General features: G+C 40.8%; 2 protein-coding genes across 3 annotated transcripts in view; one reads left to right on the forward strand and one right to left on the reverse strand.

Annotated features, from left to right (window-relative positions):
- The window catches only part of PDGFD (platelet derived growth factor D), a 229,311-nt gene that overhangs the window by 100,213 nt on the left and 102,877 nt on the right, over nt 1–26,221 (reverse strand). The window lies entirely within an intron of this gene.
- Nucleotides 12,806–14,902, forward strand: DDI1 (DNA damage inducible 1 homolog 1). Its single transcript, XM_072821772.1, has one exon. The coding sequence runs from the start codon at nt 13,592–13,594 to the stop codon at nt 14,792–14,794; it is 1,203 nt and encodes a 400-aa protein (XP_072677873.1). The 5' UTR covers nt 12,806–13,591; the 3' UTR covers nt 14,795–14,902.

The raw sequence follows: 26,221 nt of genomic DNA on the forward strand, positions 1-26,221 counted from the left end.
GCAGAAGGCAACACCATACAAGCCTAGTCTAGGCCTACCAAACTCCATCTGATCCCAGACACACGAGTGAGAATAAGTAATTCTTGCGTTAAGCCACTTCATTTTGGGATGGTTGTTACACAGCTTATTCTTCAACTAGCTAACTAATACATGTATGTAGGGAAACTTCCAAGAGTCAAGGTGAGGATGGCTGCCAAGAGCAATAGTGCTAGAGAAGCTATACTCACACCCTGGCTCTGGGCATGGTGGAAAAGGCATCCATAACTAGGTGTAGGAGTAGTGCAAGGACAAAGTGCAGAGAGCCCCAACCAGGGCTCTGATACAAGGGAAAGACCATCCTTCTTTATTTTCTTCCCCAGTTAGTATACCAAAAACCAAAAAACAGAATGTAATACACAAACCCAGAAATTTGTTAGTGAAAGAGGAATATTTCTATCAGACAGAACAGATATTAAGCATTTACAAAAGAGGAGGAAGTTTACACTAATCAGAGAGTGCACATAGGCTGGCAGGAATGAAGCTGTACTCTTCATTTGTCTTTTTCAAAGAGTCAGGCCACAGTCAAAGTAGAGTTCTTATTCCAGAGTGTGAACCCAACTGATTTCCTACCACTCTCTATTTTTCTCTCAAGTACTAACTTAATGCATTGCATCTGGATAGTGTTCAAGACAGGTATTTGGACTCAACATCTCAGAGACAACTTCTTAATGGATATAGCTTCTGTGAGCAGACTCAACAAAATGCACAGAATAATGCTTTCATATTATTGTTCAGAGTGTGACATTACAATGGCATATACTTGCTATGGCACTGACAAAAGAATGACACTCACCCTCCAACTTCCTAGGTCAACATTCAAAATACTTCTCTCCACCTCCAATTCCCAAGACGTGATGAAGAAGGAAAAAATGTGACCTTAACATTTACAACAATAAAAATGAAACAATATTTTATCCTGGTTTCTGTTTTCACAGTGCCAAGACAAAATGCAGTGTGCCTCAACAAACATTTAGTTAAATTTAGGTATGTACACACACATGAGTTTACAGGACATCTGGTTGTTTGGTCAAAGTTTCCTGGATACTATTGGGTAATGACTATACAAAAATGTGAAAAATGTTTTTATTTTTTCAAAGGTCCATTGGTGTGTACTTCCAGTTAGTCAAAAATGAAAACTATGGAACAACTATAGCCTGAAGAAACAAAACATACACAAAAACCTTTGATTTAACAACCAGAGCCAAGCTCCGCAGCAGCTCACTTAATAAAGTGACAATGGCCATTTTCGGAGGGCTCCCCAGGGTGAAATGTTCCACTTTGTATAGCTTTGTATATAATCAAAAATCTGCTGCAAGTATGACCTTGAATATCTTCTGGAATAAGGTATAATTAAATAACCAGAATCTCTAGTAAATAACAGCTGCAAAATGAGCAACAAAAATATGTCTTCCAAGCAGTGTTTTATTCGCATCTTTCTGAACTGCAAACTTTGCTCCAGAGCATTTCAGATAGAATGTCAGCAATTCTGTCTTTTCAGGAAGCTCCTGGTCTCAAAAGAGTCAATCTTCCTTTTGCAATTAAGGCAAAGTTTCTTTCACCTCACTCAATTCACCAAAGACAGACTCCCATAATCATTCTAGAAATGCTCCTACCTACTGAGCAGCATTTAAGAAGTGTTGATTTTGAGTACAAAGGGGGAAAAGATGGCATTGACTATTCTTCTATCAATAGTTCTTGTTTTTTTTTTTTTTCATAAAAAAGGCACAGTATTGATCCATTCTTAGTAATTTAGAAATTCTTGGAAATTCTTCACAATTTCTCCTAATGTCTAATCTTAATATCATGTAAAGTCACCTATTTTTTTTCCAGGAGACAGATTATGTAGCCATAGAATAAAGGTAAGGTAAATATGGCCTGGAGATTTGCTACACAGATGATTTGCGTTTCTCTTCCAACAACTATCTAGTATTATGGCCTCTGTGAACTGTCAAGTGGAATTTCATACATTGGCAACATGCCTATTACAACTTTCATATTTTCTGCAGACATTCCCTTATAAACTATTTATGTATTACATCCAGAAGTTAAATTCACAGTGAAATTCCCACAACTGTATCTTTAGCATTAGCCAGATTTTAACATGCAAACATTGATAACCTAAGGAAAAAAGGTGCACAAATCTAGGACACTTTGGTAGTGTTAACATGATTTCAAACACATCTCCAACATCTTTGCTCTTGACCACCTCTTAGAAACTTGAACATACATCATACATGTCATATGAACTAAGGCTGTGAGGGGAAAACATACCACATATGAGTGAGGAGGAGCTTTCCTTTGGGACTCTAGTAAACAAAAAGTTCTCACAAAATACCCAGTTTGCTATTTAGTGTCAAGAAGTAGGTTTCATATTGGGATATAAATGTGTATGGTAAAAACAGGTGAATCTAAAGAATTAAAATCTCCAAGTATACACCTAAGAATACATTTCTACACGGCAAATAGCATACAAAGAAAAATGGAACACACAGTGACTTTTCATGCTGCTATTCTATTCATATTTCACATGTAAAACAAATTGGTCACAAAATACAAATTTTTTTCAAAGAACCACACAACAGATCGACTGAACTGAATACAAATAAGTGATACTAAAGTCAGTCTCTTATGTTTTGCTAATATTGTCAAAACAATGAGAGATTCACAGAAGGCCCCTGTCAAAAAATGTGCATACAAATTACCTATTTGCACATAATAAGTGTCAAATCTGTATAATTTCTACTGAAGAACAGATCTCATGAAGTTGTGGGCAGAATGTGGAACACATCCTTTCCGAGGATCATAACGTGATTGATGCATTAAAATAAGCCCCAAGTTGGGGGGATCCCTGGGTGGCGCAGCGGTTTAGCACCTGCCTTTGGCCCAGGGTGTGATCCTGGAGACCCGGGATCGAATCCCACATCAGGCTCCCGGTGCATGGAGCCTGCTTCTCCCTCTGCCTATGTCTCTGCCTATGTCTCTGCCTCTCTCTCTCTCTCTCTCTCTCTCTGTGTGTGTGTGTGACTATCATAAATAAATAAATAATTTAAAAAAAATTATAAAATAAGCCCCAAGTCAACTCAACAGGGTATCAACACTGAGAGCCGTATTTAAACATGAAGAAATTGATGCACAGAAAAATTTCGAAGTAGGGAATGCAACCTTGGAATATCCGAAGCCCATGCCTTGAAAGTGTCTGCCAGATACATTTTATTGTATGTTGTAATTAGCAAATCTATAAAAATCTGGGAGGTTTACTGACACGGCCCTTTGGAATCTCAATTAGCTGATTCAGAGCAGCAGTAGGGAACCCTGTTACGGAATGTGCAGGACGCGTAAACGGGCACACACTGGACCCTGAGCTGGTGCCAAGATTCTGACCGGATGTTGGGAAGTGTCCAGTACTATCTTTTTGTAAAATCGACATGAGTTATTTGAGCCTCCAGAAGAAGTCGCTTGAGAGAAGCACCCACAGCACAGTAATCAACACGCAGCTCCCGGTCTTCCCACCCCACTCCTGGTTTCTCCGCGGGGGCAGCCCCGAGACGGGATGGGGGTGCAGGCAGTCCTGGGGCGGAAGGTCTTCCTACTATTTTGGGCAGCCAAGAGTGCAAGGCTGAAGGGAGCAGGGAAGGCGCTGAAGACGCAACAGCTTCCAGTCCAAGTCAAGAAGTGGTTAAAATTTATCTACATATTTCCTTCAGGGTTTATAAATTCCATCCTCTCTTCTTACTTCTCCAGCTCGCTAATTATGGTTTCTACCCATAGGAGGAAACAGTCATTTACTTTGGTAGCGCATATTTCTGTTTACAAGACAAATTCAAATTATCCATTAAGTCCACATGAAAATCCTATGGAAAAGAGATTATTGTCATCATCCCCATTTTACATAGGAGGATAATGAAGCTCAAAGAAATTAATGCTTTGTCCAAGGGCATTCAGATCATAAGTGACAAATCCAGGGAACTTACACCCTATTTTTACAACTTCAAAGTTACAACAGGCTTCCTATCTTGCTGGTATATCTTAATTACTTTGTGTGTGTGTGTGCATGTGTGCGCACGAGTGTGAGAAAGCAAGAGTGACACAGAGAGACAAGGAGACAGAGATAGAGAGAGATGGGCAGAGAGACTGCTTCTCCAGAACTGCAGTTGCAGAACAGCGTGGTTTTAACTAAGGATAGAATGACACATCGTGATTAAATTTTTGATACTCATCTCTGAAGATGCCCGTGTTGTTGACCTTCGTTTTGGTTCTAGAGGCAGAATAAGTCAACAGTTTCAAAGAACAGAACTCACAGCTTTCTTTTTAAAAAGTGATTCACTTAGACACTATTTTATTAAAAGTACAGCATGTACTTTGCCCCCTCTAACTGAGGTATCTTGTGTTTAGGATGGTCCTGCTTATTTCAGATGAATGATTCCATACCATAAAGGCATGATCTCACCTTGGGCTATGAGACCTGAGGCTAGTGGCTGGACACATGTGCTACAACCATCCCAACCACAAAATTCGCCTCTCCCATACAAAGTTGTCATTGGTTTTCATTGCTGTTATTTCTCAGTTGGTCTAGTGCAAACTTAAGAACTGATGATCCTATTTGTTTTAAACTTTTCTATAAAGAAACAATCTAAGAGCTCCACTTTAATATCAGAAACCATGACTACAGCAGGGCTCCACATTTTAATTTTAACTGAATGCCAGTTTATTTCATGTTGCATAAGCGGTAATTTACGAGTTATCTTTAGAACATTTGGTCCCGTGTCTCATAGCCACAGGCACGAAAGGTCCAGCACAACTCTCCATTCTGGATGAAAAACACTGCAGTAAGAACACAAAATAAAACCAAGACTTTGTTCAAAATTGAGAGTGTCTTGAGTGGTTTTGAAGAAAAACAAGGACATGCAGAAAAATAAAAGACTCAAACAGTTTTGTTAGGGTTGTCTGAGACCTTTCTGTTCCATTTCATTTACATTTTGTAAAGAGAAAAAAAAATCAATGATCCTATCTCCTTTCCCTTCAACGTCAGAAATCGGGTCTCTATGTTGAAGCCAGGGTACACAGTTACTCTGATGAGTCTTGTCCCCCGGAGGTCTCTAGAAAGAGACCACTCATGTTCTGTGCATAAGCAGTACTGAAATATTTCACCAAAACAGGAGTAAATAAGCGCATATCAGCGGTTAAGCACATTTTATGAGATGAGTGAAACAGAATGTTTGTAAGTGGGATGGGAATGATAATGGGACAGGATGGGCCTGGGAGTCTCCTGTCTCAGAACAGAGAGATATCCTGCTGAGACAATACCACATCCATACCTTTCTAATAAAAGGAAGGAAAACGCTCTGTCTCAGATGCCATTTAGATGGTCCGAGAAAGAATCCTTGTATTTGGGATGCTAAATTTAATTTTTTTGAGTAAAACAGAAAGTGAGTGATTTCTTTTTTATTTGCTTTTTTTTTTTTTTTTTTAATGGAGCTCTTGTTTACCAGGCTTTGTTTCTCATTTTCATGGTTGGAATACAATTAAATCCTATTGACAGATGGGCTTTAGCCATGCTAATTACCATGGCGATCAATTAACTCAGCTGCTGTTTAGAATAGAGAAAGCTACATAAACAACAATCTGGAAATTCTGTCGTTTATAAGACCATTGTAGAAACATCACCTATCATGCATATAATTCATGAAATATCTGACTGACCATGTCATCGTGGCACAGGGGGCTCTGGTATTTATTTGAGACCTTTTTGCTCTATTTTGTCCTGTCGGAAAACAAGCATACATCCATGCTGCAAAGACAGTTGGACCCAAAGTATCAGCTTAAATAAAGTGACTTGCCACAAGACAAGCTTTTGGGGTGGCAGGGCTGGTGGCTAGTGCCCGGGCAGGCTGCCTGCTGTTACGTTGTGCCGTGGAGTCAGAAGTGTCGTGGGTCAGAGGTGAATGTGTTCCTCTCAGGAAGTTTTGCATCATCTCCTAGATTTGTATGTTGTTCCTTCAACACTTTTAAAGTGTGATATCCACTCATTCTATACATTCATACTAAAAACAGCCACAGGGACTTTTGGATATTCCTGAAGTAGCCTCGACCCATTTTCTTCTCTTTTTTTTTAAATGATTTTTTTAAACAATTATTTATTTATTTATTCATGAGAGACACACAGAGAGAGAGAGAGAGACAGAGACAGAGACACAGGCAGAGGGAGAAGCAGGCTCCCTGCAGAGAGCCTGAGTGGGACTCCATTGGATCCCTGGTCTCCAGGATCAGGCCCTGGGCTGAAGGCGGTGCTAAACTGCTGAGCCACCGGGGCTGCCCACTTTGACCCATTTTCTAATAAAATATCCGCACAGGCTGGAGAGGAACACAAGCTAAGATTGGCAGGCCATGTCCCATCACCGTCTGGGAGGATCTCTCTCTAACTGTACACCCCACACAGCCCTCTCGCAGAGCTGATTATCTCTTACCCAGGAATAGGCCTCAGACCGGGAGGAGACTTGGGCATCCCTCCCACGTGTGTCTGCATGTGTGCCTGTGTGGACAGGGGGCGGGGGACCCTGTTCCTCCCCTGCACCCACCCCCCATCCTACCATATCCATTCGGTTACAGCAGCAATAAGGACAACAGTGAACAGTGAGATGTCTGCTTGTGTGAGGAGAAAGGAGTCAAGTGAGTTCTTCAATCCAGGAAAGGGCAGTTCCTCCAAACGCAAGCAGGTCAAAGGGCACCATGACCAAATCCTTCTGCTGGCCCAACACAGCAGCGATTTACCCAATGAGCCTTCTGCTTGGTGCTATCTACAACCTGCATGCCCTGCCAAAGAACCCTTGTCTCTTCTAAGCAAGCTCAGCATTTTATTTACATGCCTATCATGACTCTTATTAATTTCTTTTTTTAAAAAAGATTTTATTTATTCATTTGAGACAGAGTAAGAGAGAGAGAATGAGTGGGGGGTGGGGGGGACAGAGGCAGAGTCAGAGGGAGAAGCAGAGCAGGGAGCCAGATGTGGGACTCAATCCCAGGACCCCGAGAACATGACTTGAGCTGAAGGCAGACGCTTCACTAAAGGAGCCTCCCTGGAAGCCACTAGTCCAATGACTTGCTTACAGGGCACAGTCATTAAATTTTTACTATGAGAAATAACTAATATATTTCTGAGTTCATCTCCAAATGGAACAAAAGCTTAATTATGTAAATAATAAACAAGTCTATAGTTTTCCAAATACATATACTTGTGAGCAATTAATGGGACCAATTCAAGACATTTTAAAGAACTGCATTGCCCTCCACCAGTTTTCCTGCCAGGAATGATGATACAGGAAGAACAAAGAGGAAGAGCAGAGAAATCACAAGTAAATTAGAACTAAATAAAAAACAAAAACAGTGGTTTCAGACCTTAGCAACAGCATCATCACGGCAGTAAGAGAGGACTCGTGAGGACCTAGGATGTGAGAGCCACTCTGATGAGGAATCCTGTCCCATGTGTAGGTCTGTGGCTAGTTTCCCATTCACTCCAATACTTCTGCTTGTACAACATGATCAATGCCCTTTGTTAGGAACTTTGTTGGGTTCAAGTTTGAATAAGATATATATTTTTAAAATGATGTAGGAAACATCCCACACAGTAGTTTTAATGAAATAAAGATATAAATTTTAAAATAAAAATATAATAAAGACTAAGTGGAGGTGCTAACTTGCAATACCCTTTGCATTGTCCTCTAGCCATTTTTTACCCGAATGTACATTATTGTTCTTGGAGGTTAAGGAATATGCTCAGAAACATGTCTTTTCTATCAACTACCTAGAAAAGAAAGACATCTGGAGAATGCTTAAAAAGGAATACTTTGGTGATTGAATATTAACACCACGAGAGGGAACCAGCTAATTTTCCCATTTTCAGGATAACATATAATTACCTAAATGTAATGAGGTAATGATGATATTAGTGTTAATATTCTGACAAAGAGAATTTATATTGAAGTTATTTAAGTGTATAACAGGTCATGTTGGTATTTCTAAACTACAGTGACTTTGAATTGTGCCGATGATTACAAGTTTATTAAAAAGCAAACATTAAACATGGTTTGAATGGTTTTCCTCAATCACAGCTGAATTCAAAACATCTTAAAGCTCTAATTATTATTACTGCTACTATTTTGTTACATGGTCATTCTCCATTGAACAAAAATTTAAAAAAATGGAAACATTCTTTTTCTAAAGTACATTGAAAGTTAAGAAACAAGTAAGCACCAACCCGTTATGTCATAACTTTTTGAAGATTTTATTTATTTGAGAATGAGAGAGCACAAGCAGGGGGGAGTGGCAGAAGGAGAAGGAGAAGCTGAGCAGGGAGCCTGATGTAGGTAGGACTGGATCCCAGGACCCTGGGATCATGACCTGAGCCAAAACCATGAGTCAATCCACTGAGCCACCCAGGGGCCTCCATAAATTGCTTTTAACCTGTTTTTAATTTATTACACTAAATTTATTGAATCTATAAATGTTTCTTTCACAAATAATAAGTAATTTACAAACCTTTAGTAATAAAGCATGTGCCCTACACATCTGAATAATTCTTATATGGTTAAGACCTTGAAAGGGACCACAAGGCACAAAAGCATAGCAGCAAACTTTCTTAAAAATAAGTAAACACACACACATGTATATTTAGACTTGGAAAGTAAAGCCAAAGCCAAAAGTTATATAAAGCCAAAAGTTATCAAGAGATACTATATTATTTTCAGCATACAATATATAACTAAAACACATCTCTTTTCATGAAAAAAAATCTTAAAACGGTAATCTGTAAAACCTATAAAATAAAGTTATAAATACAATGCACCCTAAAATTGCTTCCTGCTGGAAAATGACATAATCTTTTAATTGCATACTCAAAGTGAATGAACACATGTCCAGCCAGAGTTCGCACTTGCTGACGCTGTCTTTGCAAACATGTATATTTGTTTACGTGTGTTTTCTGTCCATTTTTGTCTCCTTATAATAGAGAAAAACCACCAGTTGTGTTGCCAGCAGGTGGATACAGACTAAATTGTCAGGTCTCATGAATTTCTTCAATTACATACTGTGTATACATTTATTGAAGAGGTTTTATCATGGTGTTTAAGCCTCAAAAATGGGCAATACTAAACCTCTCCAATGGGAAACCTTCAAACATACAAATAAAAGCTTGTATTTTCATCAAACTACTGTCAATGTGTCTATTAATTAATTATCTGAAGAAATAAATGCTATTCATTTGTAACAGTGGAGGCACAATTACTGTATTATTGTAAAGGGAATGGAAGAACAGGAGGAAAATTAGTGGTTTACCTTCTATATCAGCTTTGAAAATTCTGCATCTTTCCTAAGTTGCTAGTTCAACTTCAAGGAACTTCAAGTAACGATTGCCCTGTCTTAATAAGTCTTGATTACATTTTTAAAGTAATAGGTACATATTTCAAGGAAGGAATCCAAACACAATAAACTAATATATTTGCTTAATGTTGTTTAATTATTATATATGCTACATATATATGCATATTTATGCAGCTACTCCTTTTTCACAGAAAGGACATTTATTTGCTCTGCAAAGCAAGATGTGAGGGACACTTGGGTGGCTCAGTGGTTGAGCATCTGCCTTTGTCTTAGGTTGTGATCCCAGGGTTCCGGGATCAAGCCCCACATTGGATTCCTTGCATGGAGTCTGCTTCTCCCTCTGCCTGTGTCTCTGCCTCTCTCTCTCTCTCTCTCTCTCTCTCCATCTCTCATGAATAAATAAATAAAATCTTTTTTTTTTAAAGCAAGATGTGGAACTTTTTAAACAGTCAACTGTACTAGATGAAACCATCAATTACCTGGATTTTTTGGCGGCATTAAGGTTTTATAAAGAGGCAAATTATAAAGGGCATTATTGTGGATTTATTCCAAAAAAAAAAAAACTTCAGGGCTGTTAACTTGGCCGGCATGAAATCAGTGTCATCTTTTCTATTTTCTGGGCATTTAGGCTGTACAATGAGAATTGATTTTCTGAGCGATAGCCCTGAGACCTTGCAGAAGTCTCACTTACCAAAGAAAGGTTCGATTATGTTCCCATATTGTGCTTACCACGGAAGAAAAAGCAAGAGAATATACTTCACAGCAACTCCTCAGGAGAAGTTATAATAACTTCCAGTTACTTGGATTTGTACATCTAGATAATTCCGACAGCCCATTTCTCAAGAGTCTGTGCAGCAGGAATTTATAGTATGGGAACATTTTATATTTAGGGATATTTATATACACTCCCAATGATCCCTGAGTTTATTGCATAATCAGAGTAAGTTTTTAATTACAATTTTGAGGTAAGATAATTACACATATGGTGGTATCTGAATCACCCACAGTACTGAGTAAAATGAAAGAACCATTATATATATATATATATATAGCCTCAGAAGGCTATGTTTGGCGTTACAAGATTCCAAGCTGTTTTGCAACAGATATTTTTGGCCTGCATGATGGCTGGACCAGAGGACACTAATCCTGATATCCTGAGTCATATTCTAGGGGATGATGACACTTAATTGGCCAGACCTTGAGGCTTTCTGCTTTACACTGTGTGTTCTCAGAAAAGGATAAAATAGTACATAAATGCACATAAATGCAAAATGCCAACAAAAGAATTACAGCAAGCTAATAAAACATACTGCACAAAGCTTAATTATGTTCAGTATCAAAGCAATGGTAATACGAAAAAAAAAGAGATGTTCGTTTCTTTTGATGTGAACCCCGGATTTTCACTTTGCCAAAAAAATAGGAAAAGCCTATTCTACAAAAAATAATTTTGTCCACTGTTTAAGAAAACAAACCCCCAGAATTATGTCCCTAACTTATTAAAATTTAAAAAACAAACTGTTGAAAGCTGGTTGGTGGGAAGTAAAACAGGACATGGAACCTGAGCCTTGCTGGCTTCTGGCAGAATTGTTTGTCCATGGCGGGTGTCACCCCACGAGCTCAGCACGACCACAGCTGATCTCTGAGGAACCTACCGAGACGCGAAGAAAGAACTACACAAGAAATTTATTAACTTAATATTGGGGGTCAAAGGGCCATCCACCTCTACAAATAGTGAAGATTGGCTCTAAATAATTCAGAATTTTCTACAGGAAAATTATAATGCTAGATTATTTCCCCCTGAAAGTTTATAAAATCCTCCTCATCCTGAAGGGCTGCTGCCTTTCTGGTTGAAGGTATGAAGTTGGGGCCATGCACTTCTTGGCCCTGGGTCTCCACTGCATCCAGCCCCCTGTGGCTGACTTCTTGCCATGTCTCTAAACCCAGCATGTTCAGGAAGCGTCCCTGCCTGACTCCCTTTTCACATTCTGCATTTGTTCTCTGGATAGTATTCATTTCTCTCCTGTTGTACTGACCTCTCTGGTATTATGTGTGTATATGTATATATGGAAGTGTGTGTGCATATGCATGTATGTGTGTATGCTTGTGTGTACATGTATGTCTATATGGGTGCATGCATAAGCACGTATCTTATGCCTATCTATGTATGTGGGTGCATGTGTGTATGTATGTGTATATGCATGTGCGTGTGTATATGTGTGCATGTACATAAGTATACCCATCTATGTGTGCATGCATATGCACGTGTGTACGCCTGTGTATGTGTATACATGTTTTGTATCTGTATGTGTGTATGTGTCTGCATGTGCACATGCATGTACATGTGTGTACATGCACACATGTCCATGTATGTGTGCGTGCGTGCATGCATGCATGTGTATTTGCGTGCACATGTGCATTTGTGTATACATGTGTGTGTGTGCATGCATACGCATATGTGTGCATGCATCCTCTTTTAGACTGGCTCCTCTACGAGCATAGCTTACACTTAACATTATTCATGCATGCCTCCCCAGAACTTAGCATATGCTTCACACACGCTAGGCATTTAGTCAACATTTCCAATATAAATGAATATGAGTATGGAAATATAATGATAATTAGAGCAATGAATAAGATATAGTCCTTTATCTGAGACAAACACATGAGAAATGGAAACTAAAACAGTTCTTTAAGTTGATGTAACCTCTAATGGTGCAGGTCTCCTGACAAACCTTGAAATAAAGAGGGAGGTGGGGCAAGGCAGAAGATGTTAACTATCTTTTGGTTTGTAATTAAACACACCTGGGGAGACCACACCCTGGAAGCAGGAGCTCCTCACACACACTGTGAGATACAGAGAAAAGGAAGTGGCACTCAAGGATTGTACCCAGCCACCATCTGCCCAGAAGGACCTCTCTATCAATGTTCTTAATGTCTCCACTCTGCTGTGTGTGGGAGGGTCCTGTGCCCTACGTCAGAGAGGGAGCCATTCACGGCCCTGAGATGGGCATTCATGATCCATTTTACTCCAAAACCAACATCAAACTGGTCTCCTCAAAGGTTCATCTCACACATCCATTGAAGGTAGGGTGATGGTGATGACCCTCTATGTCATCCACACATTCTGTTCTTTCATGCAGCCCACATCCAATGTCTCAAGACGTCCCATCCATTCTACTCAATGATCTCTCTTATTCCCCACTGCATTCGCTTTGGTCGTCCTTATATTTTCATCTTCTAGCAACAGTGCCCTCTCTAAACCAACAAGAAGGCATCTACCTGGCCCTCCCGCCACCATGTGTCCTTCATAGGTCATGAGAAACCTCTTCCTTAAATCAATTAAATAGAAAAAAATCATAAACACTTCCTTCAAATCTTTCCCATTTCCTTTCTTTTTTTTTCTCTTTTCTTTCCCTCCTTTTTTTATGTTTTTGGATGGAGGATTCTTGTGTATTAATACTATCTACATTCCTTGGATTCACGTATAACTCTAAAAACTGGTTCTAATTGTTTTCTTTCCAGCTTCACATCAGGCCGTCCAAAATCATGTACAAATTTCTCCTATGACATTGGACGTCCTCCATTTTCCTAGAAAACAACAGGCCTTATTGTGAATTCTGGCTTCTGTTAAGTGTTGTCTGGGGTGTCTCACTTACCTCCTGTATTATGATTCCCTCATTTATCATCAATCCCCCCTCCAGAGAATGTGAGGTCATCACAGTAGGGCACCAAGTCTGACCCGTCTCTCATCCCAAGCACATAGCGTGATGCTCGCCATGCAGGGACCAAGCACCCCTGTCTGGGTCTAAGGAGAAGCATGTAGAATACCACTCTCAAGTGACCAAGATGAAATGTTGTTTAGGAAGAGCTGAGATAATCTTCCAAATCGTGGGTGAGGCAGGGTGGGAAGGGCTGGCCCGGGAACCAGTGGGCGGAGCCGGGCACCTCTGTGGGAACAGGCATTCCAAGTTCCAAGCAGTGCCATACAAATGAGCCCTGGAACACCCGGGCCTCCTCAGGGTTCCGAGCCGCCAAGCAGCCGGCACTGCACTGGTGAGCAGCTGGGCCTCGTGCAGGAGTGAACAGAACGAAGCCCAGACACCACCGACGAGACCTAGCTCCAGGGAGCCAGAGCACACCCTGATGCCCTGTGCCCGTCTGGCCTGCCTGGGCCAATGTCATGCTGATCACCGTGTACTGTGTGCGGAGGGACCTGTCCGAGGCGACCTTCTCCCTCCAGGTCAACCCTGACTTCGAACTGCACAACTTCCGCCTCCTTTGTGAGCTCGAGTCTGGCATCCCTGTGGACGAGATCCAGATCATCTTCATGGAGCGGCTCCTCACCGACGACCGCTGCTCCCTGGGCTCCTACGGCCTCAGAGACGGTGACGTGGTGGTGCTGCTGCAGAGGGAGAGCGCGGGGCCGCGGCCGCACGGACGAACATCCAGCCTGCTGCAGGTAGATTTCACCAGGTTAGCCGTGCCGGGCACGTCCAGCTCCCGCCAGCAGCAGCAGCAGCAGCAGCGGGCCCCGTCAGCGCAGCAGTCCCACGGCCTGGACTCCGGAGAGAAGATGACACCCACACAGGGCCTGGACAGCCCCGCGTTGATCCGGAGCATGCTACTGTCCAACCCCCACGACCTGTCACTGCTCAAGGAGCGCAACCCGCCCCTGGCCGAAGCCCTGCTCAGCGGGAACCTTGACACATTTTCTCATGTCCTCATGGAGCAGCAGAGAGAAAGGGCCCTGAGAGAGCAGGAGCGGCTGCGCCTCTACACTGCCGACCCATTCGACTTGGAAGCTCAGGCCAAAATAGAAGAAGAAATCCGGCAGCAGAACATCGAGGAAAATATGAACATAGCGATGGAGGAGGCTCCAGAGAGTTTCGGACAAGTGGCCATGCTCTATATCAACTGCAAAGTGAATGGACATCCTCTGAAGGCCTTCGTGGACTCTGGAGCCCAGATGACTATCATGAGCCAAGCCTGTGCCGAGAGATGTAATATAATACGGCTGGTGGACCGCCGGTGGGCTGGCATTGCCAAAGGGGTGGGCACGCAGAGGATTATTGGCCGAGTCCATCTAGCTCAGATTCAGATTGAAGGTGATTTCCTACAGTGCTCTTTCTCCATCCTGGAGGAGCAGCCCATGGACATGCTTCTGGGGCTGGATATGCTCAGGAGACACCAGTGTTCCATCGACTTGAAGAAGAATGTGCTGGTGATCGGCACCACTGGTACACAGACTCCCTTTCTTCCCGAGGGAGAGTTACCCCTGTGTGCCAAGCTGGTAAGTAGTGCTGGGCAACAAGAATCTCCAGACAAAGAAGGAGCAGATACTATTAAGCATTCAGTCATGGATTTAGGATGGAGAAAACATTGAAATGGATTATGAGTACGCCACCATCTTGAGGGAGCCTTAGGTCCTGGAAGATTCTAAGACATGAGCTCACTGGCAGTGTAATCATTAAAAACATCAGTAACAACCAAACCTGGCTTTGGGACTACCTTCTGAGATCCATCACTGTGTAAATTGTGATTGTTTGATCGTGGGCCCGCCTTCATTTCCCTTATACAAAGATCACTGAACCTCATCCCAGGAAGGCTCTGGAGGCTCCAAGTAATTTCCAGATAATCCATGAAATGAAACCAGTCTCTTCCTTTAGAGACACTGTCCCATCAGATTACAGGGTGCCTTGTCCAAAGCAGATGCTATTTTGCAGATGCTCTAGAAAAAGCCATCACTACAGACCCTATAAAACATCTATACAATGATTTCAAATCAGCACTCACAATTATTTATACTAAGAGAAATTTTTCCCAGATTTTGTTTTCTTTGGGAAAGTTCTTAGAAATGGTGAGTCAGTTATGCTCAAGTTGATTAATACATACAAATGTCTGTTTTGGACACTTATAAAGGCCAGTTTCTTTATATTTTATGTCTTCCCTTTCATTGGACTCCCGTGGACTCATGCTCACTGCAATATGTCCCTACAGGCAATTTTTGCCACATTTGAGAAAATGGATTTTTCTCCAATGAAGTCTAAAATAATGTCCTTTTTCCCCTGCATCAAAGAAACCCTGGTGATAAAACAAAAGCCAGCAAGTAGACTTTTTTTCTTTCTTTCTTTCTAACTATGGTGCATCTTGGAAGCCTAATAGTTGTAACTGTGGGGCCAGTGGGCGGTAGGATCAGGCAGTGGTCCAGATCCCCTAATATTCATTTCAACTAAATCAGCTTTTTTTAAAGTCTGCTTTATATATTAAGCTGCTACAGAAATATTGTTTGAACAAAGGGTTTCAGTGTTAAAGTAACATTTGAAAACCTCCGAAGGAGATGTCTGAGTCCTCATTTAGTTCTATGATACATGCAAATAAAGCTGCTGTGCATGACTACTGAAAGATCCTGGACCCATTATGATTCATGGCTGACACACCTGACACAATAGATTCAGCTGCCTGAGACCACCAGACTAAGGGGAAATGTTTCAGGGCTGATATTAGAAAGAATGATGGATTCAAAGTCAAGAAATACATGTTCTGATTCCAGCTCTGTATTGGGCATTTCCATTTTATACAACTCAGATTTCTTGTCTATAAATTACTCTGGAGGGGAGAGCCATTTCCAGGTACTGAGACTACATCATGATCTAGGGCATCCTTTAAAAGTTATTCTCTTTTCCAACAAAATCTAAAGCCATTCAAAGCATTTTTTAAAGACTACAGAAAAAAAAAAATCCTTCCCTGCCATCAGCATATGCCTTTCTGGGTCTGCTTCTTGGTGAAAGTAACCATCTTATTTCTGTAGAGTCACCTCTGCCCCTCCAGGTGCTGTTACTTCCCCTCACATGTTCTTTATAGGTATTGCCATGCTCACAAGCCCCAACCTTGTTACAAGGCTTATACCCACTAAACCACTAAAAATGAGCATAAGCAATTCAATGCCTGTTACTAGATGAAAACTGACCCAATAAATACAAGGATTCCTTCACAGATAAAAATATGCCTGTTCCTCAGCAGTTTCCCCCAGACTCTGTTTCCAGGTACATTTATGTAAAACACATGTCTGACATGTGTACATCATATGGAAATGCTCAGTGTAAGAGTTTGACATATAGCCTATGGAGTTATCTAACCCATAAAAGCCAATCTAAAAATCATCAGATCTTTAATCTAAAAGAGGTTTGCATTGTATCAAATCTGAACATACCCATCTTCCCTTCTCAGAGGGACAGCCCTTCTAAAGTAGCTACGATGGTTCAGGACCAGTCTCAAGAATAATTCTTTTTTTCTCATTTGGAGCTGAACTCTATTATTTCATAACTTCCAATAAATTTGTCTTCACTATTCCTTCTTCCAGAACATATTTAATTAATGTAATTTCTTTGCCATGAAATAAATAGTCCTTTTAATATTTGAAATCAATGTCATTTAAGTATTCTCTTTTGTAAGCTTTCACCAGATATTTAACTATTTCTCATAGCATTAGTTTGGAGTCACCTAAACATATCTGTCAAGTTCCTTTGGACATACTCCAGCTTCTAAAAATATTACTTGAGTAAATGGGTTGAAATAATTAAAAATACTTTTATTGAACTGAAAAGCAATGATCTCAAAGAAAAATCAATAAACACAGTGAATTAATTAAGCAATGTCCTTCCTGATTAATTTTTAACATCTCTGTCTTTCAAATCAGAAAATATTTTAAAAATTAGTTTCATGGATTGAAATCTTGACTCAATCCTGTGTACACTTGAATAGATCCTAATCAATTAAATTTTAAGTGGATTAATTTTAGTAAAAGATAGCATCTTTTGCATGTCTATCATGTAAATTAGGTGCTATGCAACATACCTTGCATGTATTACTGCCATTAATCCCCAGAATAAACCCTCAAAATAGTCACCATTAATCTTATTTACGAGATGAGAAATTCAAGGCTCAGAATGATGAAACATTCAAATACCCAAAGCTTTGTGTTTTTAAAACTTTTTCTTGACTATCTACATTTTAGTTTGTGACCCAGTTTCACATACACATGCACACACATGCATACGTACACACATGTGCACACACACACACAACCAGTCTCTACCTCTGAAACAAAAAGATTCTTTAAATAATATGAAATGTTTTATCCTTCCTTGGTCTATTACTTTGAAAAATTATATTTTTATTATTTGAGAAAATATGCTAGACATGTCCCACTAATTGTATCCCACCAAAGTATCCTGACCCATAATTTGGGAAAAAACCTGAATCACCTACCAGATTGCTGAGTTCTGGTTTCTGATTTCAAATGCCAAGTTCCTCCCACTATTCAACATATTCTTTATGTCTCACATTTGAGTCCTAGCTACCAGTAAAAATTGTTACAAAATGTCACTAACTTGGATTCTTGCTACTGTACATGACTAAACTGTGTACAGAAGATGGAGAGTTTCCTCTTTTGAGTGTTTCATAAAATGGGTGAGACTCAACTATGCGGGGCCCCTCCCTTGCAGAAACAAATGCTTTCCTAGTTGCCAATAAATGCCCCCTGCTCTATAAGTAAAACAAAACCCAAAACCTAAACACCACCAATCAAAAGGACAACAGAGTAGTAGCCAGCAGAGCACACTCACCAATTATTTACTGAACACCATGAAATGAGCACTGAGCCAAGTTGGTACAAGCATGGAAATGAGTTACAGTCACAGACCCAAAGGTGGACATAACCTGGCAGGGCAGGGGAAAGGTGCTCATGGAATTAAAAATATGCTGGTGCAAATGAAGGAAGGAATTTTATTTTGGGGTTATTTTTAAAATAAAAAACAAGCCAGTAAAATGCACTTTCAGTATGTCTAAAATGACCATCACTGATGCTAGACAACAAAACAAACACACTCTCCTCCTAAAGTTTAGGTTGCTAATATACAATTTAGCATATTTACTGTTGGAGATTATCCACTATTGGGAATTTACTACCTGGGAAATGTTGAGCAAATCTTCATTTAGAAATTGGGGTAAAGCACAAGACATGATGAAACTGGCCTAACACTGTTAAAGATAACAAGCTCTTTAAAAAATTCCATTAATCCCTTGGTTTCTCCTAAATGTCCATTTAAATGCCCATCTTACCTCAAAGGCAATCACTATTGTTGATAAGCATGCATTTCAAGACTGTAGTAATGCATTCTACTAGACTTAAAGCAGAAGACTGATGTCCGAGATTTGCAGAATTTATAGCCTCAACTTCTTTCTTACAGTACCAGGTCTTAGAATTTCTCATGTTCCTAAGGGAAAACCCACTCCTCCAAAAGAGAAAGAAATGGAAGTATGCATGTATGAATTCACCTTCACTACAGACACTAAATGTGGCCTTTTTTTTTTTTTTCTTCTTTTATTTATTGAAGAGCCATAGAAAGAAAGAGACAGAACAGGAGCAGTGGGGAAGCAGGGGGCAGAGAGGGGCGGCAGCAGGTGGAGGCAGATGCCCTCGGAGCAGGGAGCCTGACCCAGGGCTGGATCTCAGGACCCAGAGATCATGACCTGAGCTTAAGGCAGACTCTTCACTGACTGAGCCACCCAGGTGCCCCTAAACGTTGCCTTTTCAGGGGAACAGTGCACTTCTTTCAGAGGATCATTGCTGACATCCAACACTCCATAAAGAAAAATGTGAGTGAATGGTCTGAGAGTGCTCTGGGATTCTCACCAGGGTTAGAAGGCTGGGGAAGATATTAATGAGTGCTAACATTCACAGAGGTTAACAAGAGCATGGAAACCAAAGAGGAACAAAGGTAAAGGTCAGAGAAGGAAGAGGGGGAGGGAAATCCAAAAAAAAAAAAAAAACTGTGTTGCTTTTAAAACTAATTCTCTCTTGGTTTAACTGCTGTTTCACAAGGTGGGTGGGGACTGGGGTGAGATTAAGGATTCACCATGAAGGCCACAATACTTCATCCATCTTTGGCAAGCTCTCTAAAATGAAAATGTTCTCACATTCCAGCCTGAGTCAAACATGCTTTTGAACCCTGGCTTTTTTGCATGTCAGAGTCCCCCTCCCCCCTTTGAATCTCAGAATTTCTAAGGGTCTTCAGTCCTGCTGTGCTTTTTTCATGGATCCATTTAAAAGGCTGTGGAGATAAGCATACCTTTGTCTCTAATTACCACACTGAATGTTTTCTGTTGGTTGTTTTCTTCTTCCTCCCCACTTTTTTTTTTTTTTTTTTTTTTTTTAGGAAAGACTTGTATGAACCCAGCTTTTTTATTTCTAATCCGTAAGGCTTATTTTAAGAACAGCATTAGAAAAATCATGAAATTCTAATTCATTCAATTCTAAATCATAATTTCCTCCTGTGTTAAAGCCCATAGGAGACAACATGGGCTGTGCTCCAGGTGGAGAGAAGGGTCTATTTTCCTACTGTTATCGATGGTGTGTCCCAATAAAATAGATACCGATTAACCAAAGAAGCATATTCCAGGTAAAATAATCACTGAAAGTCATCAAATACTCACCCCACAACATGAATCATGATTCTAAAATCTAACTTTACTAGCATTTCACTACAAGGACCTTGACATGAAGAAGGAAATTAATTTCAAATTACATTAGTTCACATAGTCTCCCTTTAAACCCATGTCATGTCTAGGGATTTAATTAATCAGAAAGTACCAATGTTTTGCATTCATTGACATCACTAAAATTCAGTATACTTTTTCAAGAGTTCAATCACTGTCCTATGTCATGCAGAGCAACAAGGAAAAATAAGTTTTAGTCTTAGCCTTTAAAAGTCAGAAGTTAGAAGAGCTAGAAAAGAAATGCCAAGTAAATGGTTCCAAAATAATATTGAACACAGTGCTGAATCATGAAATATAGACTATGAGTTCAGGGGATGATCTGCATCCTGAGATGCTAACTACAACATGGCAGGATCTCTTGGACAAAATTTTACTGAGCACCTACTGTATGCCAGAACTACTCAGGGGCTGGATGTGTAGCAACAATTTTCTGGTGCTCAGCTGGCTCTGAGCTGCAGCCAGGCAAATAAGAGAATGTCAGCTCCTCAAAGATGGGTCATGCAGGGTTGCTTTGAGGTCACCCAGCTAACTGAGCCAGCTGGCATGTGGCAGATTCTTAGGGTGAACTTCAGGGTGAAGCCCGTGGTCTGTTTAAGCCTGGACCCACAGCGGCACTTGGCTCAACTTCTTCCTATTATGGGCTCAGTCCTGGAGCAGGGTTTGACAAGTGTAAACAGATACTTCTCTCACAAAACTAATGAAAAGGCTTAGGGCTCACACAATGGATGAACAAACCACAACACAGGCAGAAAAAAATTAACTATTGAGATGAGTTAATTTAATGGAACATTGGTCACATACTTAAGCTCCAGAGAATTAGAAATGGGCTTCTCATGGACAATGAGATACCAACCAGATGGCAATTCCATCAATGTCTGGGGATTTTGAAAACCTGGAATGGGGCCCAAATTACTAACAAAACTCTAGGAAGTGCTGGGATCTTCTGATGTGACAATAATCTTTAGTCCTTGGTATTTTGTGTGAGGCAAATAGTACCTGCTTAATAAATATAGATTTAATGAATGAATAAATGCAGAAGTCCCACATTTATTAATAAGCTGATGTAGAGAAAGTGTGATTTTTTAATTTTTATATAAAAATATGTAAGATATAACTTAATTATATATAGACAGATTATTTTTGTATAATTAGAATAAATACCTTCTGGGCTAATAACATGGTTGATATTTACATGTATGGATTTAAATATAAGTGATCCAAGAAATAATTTCTTTAGGTCCTTTCAATCTGGTAAAATTTCCAACTGCTCTACTTTAAGGGCAATTTAACTAATGTATGCAGCAGCTGAATCACTGCAGTTTGACAACCCACCATTTGGCTCCTGGCAATTCCCTCAGTTCCAGGCAAACCACAACAGTTGGTCACCCTACAAGTTCTGGAAGTGGGTTTTCAATTGAAAGCACATGAGCATACTGTGTGTGGGCACCTCCACACAAGCTGCAGATTTGATAGGCCTGCAGAGTCGAGCCCCATGTTGCCAGTATATGTCCAAAAATACGCTGGATTCACATAGGAGAAATAACTTTATTTAAACGCATTCCTCAAATATTTCTGGACTGGAGAGTTAACTACTTTAAAAATTGTAAGAAAACCATACTTAAAAGAAGTATTAAGATAATTTTTTAAAGATTTTATTTATTTATTCATGAGAGACACACACACACAGAGAGAGAGAGAGAGAGAGAGAGAGAGAGGCAGAGACACAGGCAAAGGGAGAAGCAGGCTCCATGCAGGGAGCCCGACATGGGACTTGATCCTAGGTCTCCAGGATCACGCCCTGGGGTGAAGGTGGCACTAAACCGCTGAGCCACCCGGGCTGCCCAGTATTAAAAGAATTTAACAAAGAATCCTATACATTTTTTTCAAGAAAATCCACAATACAGCTAAAGTTGACAAAGCTGTTTTGATTGGCAAGACTTCATAGAAGTGGTGTGCATCTGTACTATGTAATATGAAAATGAAATGAGTGGAAGTTGATGTCAGAAAATGGCAGCATGGGGTATTCAAAATATTTCAAATAACTGAACTTGGATTATCCCCCCAAAAGCACCAATAAAACACAATTATACCAGTTTTTACACTTAGAACAGATTGAATGTAAGTCTCAAAGTAAATCCCAGGTTTTGAATTTTAAGCTCTCTGAACAAAGAAGCAGATACTTCAGAAAGGAACGCAAATGAATAATGATGTCACCCTCGCATTTATCTGAAGTTGCCATGGAGCTGTCAGGAGGGCAGGATGCAGTGAGCAGGACACAAGGTGGGACTGAGCAATGGGAGGCAGCAGGAGACAAGAGGGATGTTGATGAACAGCTGTGCCTACTGACTGCAGGTGATCCCCGCAAGCAGCAGCTGTGTGGAGTATCTGGCTGAGGAGGGGAAGAAACAGGGGAGGACCCCCAGGTCCATAGAAAGCTGTACAGAGTGGGGGGCCAGGAGCACAGGAGAGCGAGCATGAACGGACAATAACATTGCCATGGAAGCAGAGGTCTGAGAAGGTTCTGAGGAAAATAGGTCAGCCGCTAATGTGCTGTGTACCGAATAACTTGAAGAAAAGCAAAATGGCAAAGTGAGACCTTTACCTTTGCCAGCAGGAGGACGAAGCTTGCAGCGAGCGTGGCTTTCACATGATTGTGGGAGGGAAGTGGAGGACTTTGGTGGAACCAGAAACATACACACAAGGCAGCTTTTTTATCCATTGAGCCAGTTCTTCAATTCACTGTTTATTAATGTCTCTTCCAGCCTATCTCCTCAAAAATTTAGAATGAAATGATATTAAGAACAATTTTATATAAATATACTGAAGCCAGTGCTGCATTATTCAATCAGAAACAACTGCATAATGTCAAAGCAACAGACGAGCAATTAGTATATAACAGAAGCAAAGATATTCTCTGTTCGAACACTGCCAACTGCCATCACTTGGTATCCAGAGCAATAATTGGCAGAAAGCCATCTCACTGATATTCCATAAAGATACTGGGATTTACATCCCATATGGTGAAGTCTCCCCTGTCAAGGCCTCATTATAGAATGACTCTTCAGTGTCTGGACTCAAAGTCTCATCATTAATACAAGAAACTAAAACAGTGCTTACTCTTCTTCTCTAAGTGTTCAATAACCAAGCTTTATGAAAAATGCCAAAACCCTTCCATGTGCCCAACTCTCCAGTGATTAAATCAAATTGCTTTTAACAAGCCATTTCATAAAAATTTCAAAAGAACAATGAGAATATACGTTAAATGCTTTATTTTTTGAAAAGCATTCTAAACATATTTTAAGTTATAGCTCATACTATAAAGGTACATGTGGAAGTTTCAAATTCCCATTTGCACTGTAACTTTCTATGGCTCTGTGAAGGTCTAAAAAACCTGGCAACCAGCTACACAGTCCTGTAGAAGGTTCAGAGAATAGGTGAATGATTCAGCATCCTTCATTGAAATGCCATGAGGACTCAGTGAAGATGACTGGCCAGAGGAAATGCATCATGTTCATTAACAGGTAGCCCAAACAATGTACTAGTATGTAGCTAAGGTAAATCTGCTGTATCTTTGGTAGTGATTAAGAAGCACGGACTTATTTCAGTCTCCTAAAATACAAATGAATAAAATCTAGGTCACATCTTTGAGAAGACTCCAGCTTCTTGGACTCCGTAAGCAGAGGAGTCCTCAATGAAAACTGATGGGTCTTGAAGGGAGGCAAATAAAGAAATCAAGTTTAGCTTTAGAAGCCAACGGGCAGGTTTCCTGAATGACGGGGGGTCCCATGCTGTGGAGAGGTCAGGAAGAGGGCTAAGAATTTCTGGCTTGATTTGGCAGGATGGGTAGCTTTGGCAGGAATGACACTGTGGGTGCAGTGGAGACAGGTGAGTCTGACGAGGCCAAGGATCTGCTGGTGGGCAGGAGTTGGGAGGGCCAGGACCACCAGCTCTCCAAGACAGACTGCTTCCAGGGAAGGTGAAAAACACTCTCGTAGATGAAGAGGCCTGTCTTACTATGGAAGTAGCTGAGTATACGTACATGTTGATGGGAGGAAGAAAATGAAGAGGCTGGCAAGAACAGGGGTAGTTCTGGAAGCACAGTCCTTGTGTGCGAGAAGGCAGTGGGGCCCTGGGAGCCAGCATCCCAGGCGGTGGCAGGGTGTCAGGCAGGACATCCAGGTGCGAATGCAGGCAGGCTAGAAGAACTGATGTGCCGACAGCTAGCTGCGCTCTACCTTCTGTTCTCCCAGGGACAACAGGGAGCAAGACACCAACCGAGCATGATTGGAGGGCAGGTAGTGCCCAAAGATGGAAGAAAAGGAGACTGATTTTGGAGTAAGAAGGACTAGACTGTGTAAGAAAGGTAACTGAACTTCAGATGGTCCTGAAGTCCCGCTTAAGATCCCAGTTTCAGTATTTTAAGTAAAACTACCTCTGCTGGGGCAGTGGCTGGCACAGCTGGGGAAGCATCTGACTCTTGATTTCAGCTCAGGTCATGATCTCAGGGTGGTGAGATTGAGTCCCGTGTCTGGCTTCGTGCTCAGTGGGGAGTCCGCTTGGGTTCTCTCTCAGCCTCTGCTTCTCTCTCCTTCTCTTAAAATATCCCAAAACACAAAAAAATAGCTAGGCTAATAGAAGGAACACTAGACAATGAAAGCGGATATTCTGGTTCTAGTACCGATTTTGTAGCTTTTAGGACATGAGCCTCTAGCTAGGCCCAATGCCAAACCTCTTTGGGCCTCAGCCTGTTCTTTGGTAAAATGAGAAGGTTGTAGGTCTGTACCACTCAGATGTATCAGAGTTGTGTGCGGCTCTCTGGGTTGTCCCAGTGACTATGGGCATCTAGAATGCTAGCTCTGGGCATGCTCCACATCTCCTAGTATATGGAAGAGTACTGAAAAGCCAACAACCGCCCCTTCCAAATCTCCACAGTGCCCACCCTCAGTGGGGAAACAAGGGTGGAGGATCACCCCAGAGTGCTCCCAACTCTGAAACCCTCACTGTAGCTTGAGGTGTCAATATATTAGCGGAAGCTTTCTCAGATGGGTAAACCGTATGTCCACTTAATCCACCACAACCAATCCTCACTCTCAACCCTCAAAGCAGTTTCTAGGCTGAAAATAGGCTGTGAGCCAGACAAAACGAAGCTGGGTCTGTCCTTGCTATTTCCTCAGGCCTTAGAGATACTAATAATCAGGGAACAGATTAAAGCCAGGAAAAGGAATAGACAGCACAAGGTGATCCAGAAGTGAAAAACCAGCTCACCATTATTATGGAAACCATCATCATTAATGAACATAATAATTGAGCAGAAGTGCATGCCCAGTAGAAGCAAAAAAAAAAAAAAAAAAAAAAAAAAGTGGTATTTAGGTATTGCCGGCATGGTATTAAATAGCATCTCACTACCATAAAATGAGAAGAATTAATTTTAATTGTATTGACCGTAAGGCCTCCAACATGAACTGAGAATTAGTTGACAAGGACAGGGCAATTATTAAAGGCAATATATCAAATTCTACTCAAATGATCAGTGGGGTGCCACAGGCACTGCTGTGAGTGACCTTTCTAGTTGACACCTTCATTAATGATGTGTAAGAGGAGAGCCAGCATGCGAATGGACTTTCAGAAATGATTCTACCATAAGAGTTATTCCAAATGCAAGCCTTCAATATCACAGTAATAACTTGAGTAGAAATGAATACAAAGGTTCTTGGGAAGATTTAAAATTCAAGACAGGCAATTATACAGTGAGATAACACAGACGGGTAAAGTTCTAAGTGAAAATCTTAAAAAGTAGGATGATGCAAGGTAGCAGACTATCCCACCCCTGAATCTGCTACTTTGACATATTGATTATTTTGAGTTAAAGTTACTTAAGAAAGAGCCAGATAGGAAAAAACCTTTGGCCTTCCTTCACTCCACAGAACAGGAACTAAATTTCCCATGCACAAGGTACCCTCCTCCTGCAAGCAGGGTAGAAGGCATCCCTATCACCAGAGATAGGGCTGAGAACTAAGTAAAAATAAGCCTTGCTACTTCTTTACTAATTTGCTACCCCAAGCCCAAACTGCTTTATCTTGCCATATCTTCACAGATTTATTGTTTTCTTGTCAAAAAGGTATAAAAGCTGCCTACTTCAGTCACTTCTTTGAATCTCATATCTTTATGGCTTCCCATACATGACAAATGAAATTTGTTTTTCTCATTAATCTGTCCTATGTCTAATTATTAGATCAAAGAACCTAGAAGGGTA

Source organism: Canis lupus, chromosome 3 (genome assembly GCF_048164855.1).
Source record: "Canis lupus baileyi chromosome 3, mCanLup2.hap1, whole genome shotgun sequence".
Lineage (NCBI taxonomy): Eukaryota > Metazoa > Chordata > Mammalia > Carnivora > Canidae > Canis > Canis lupus.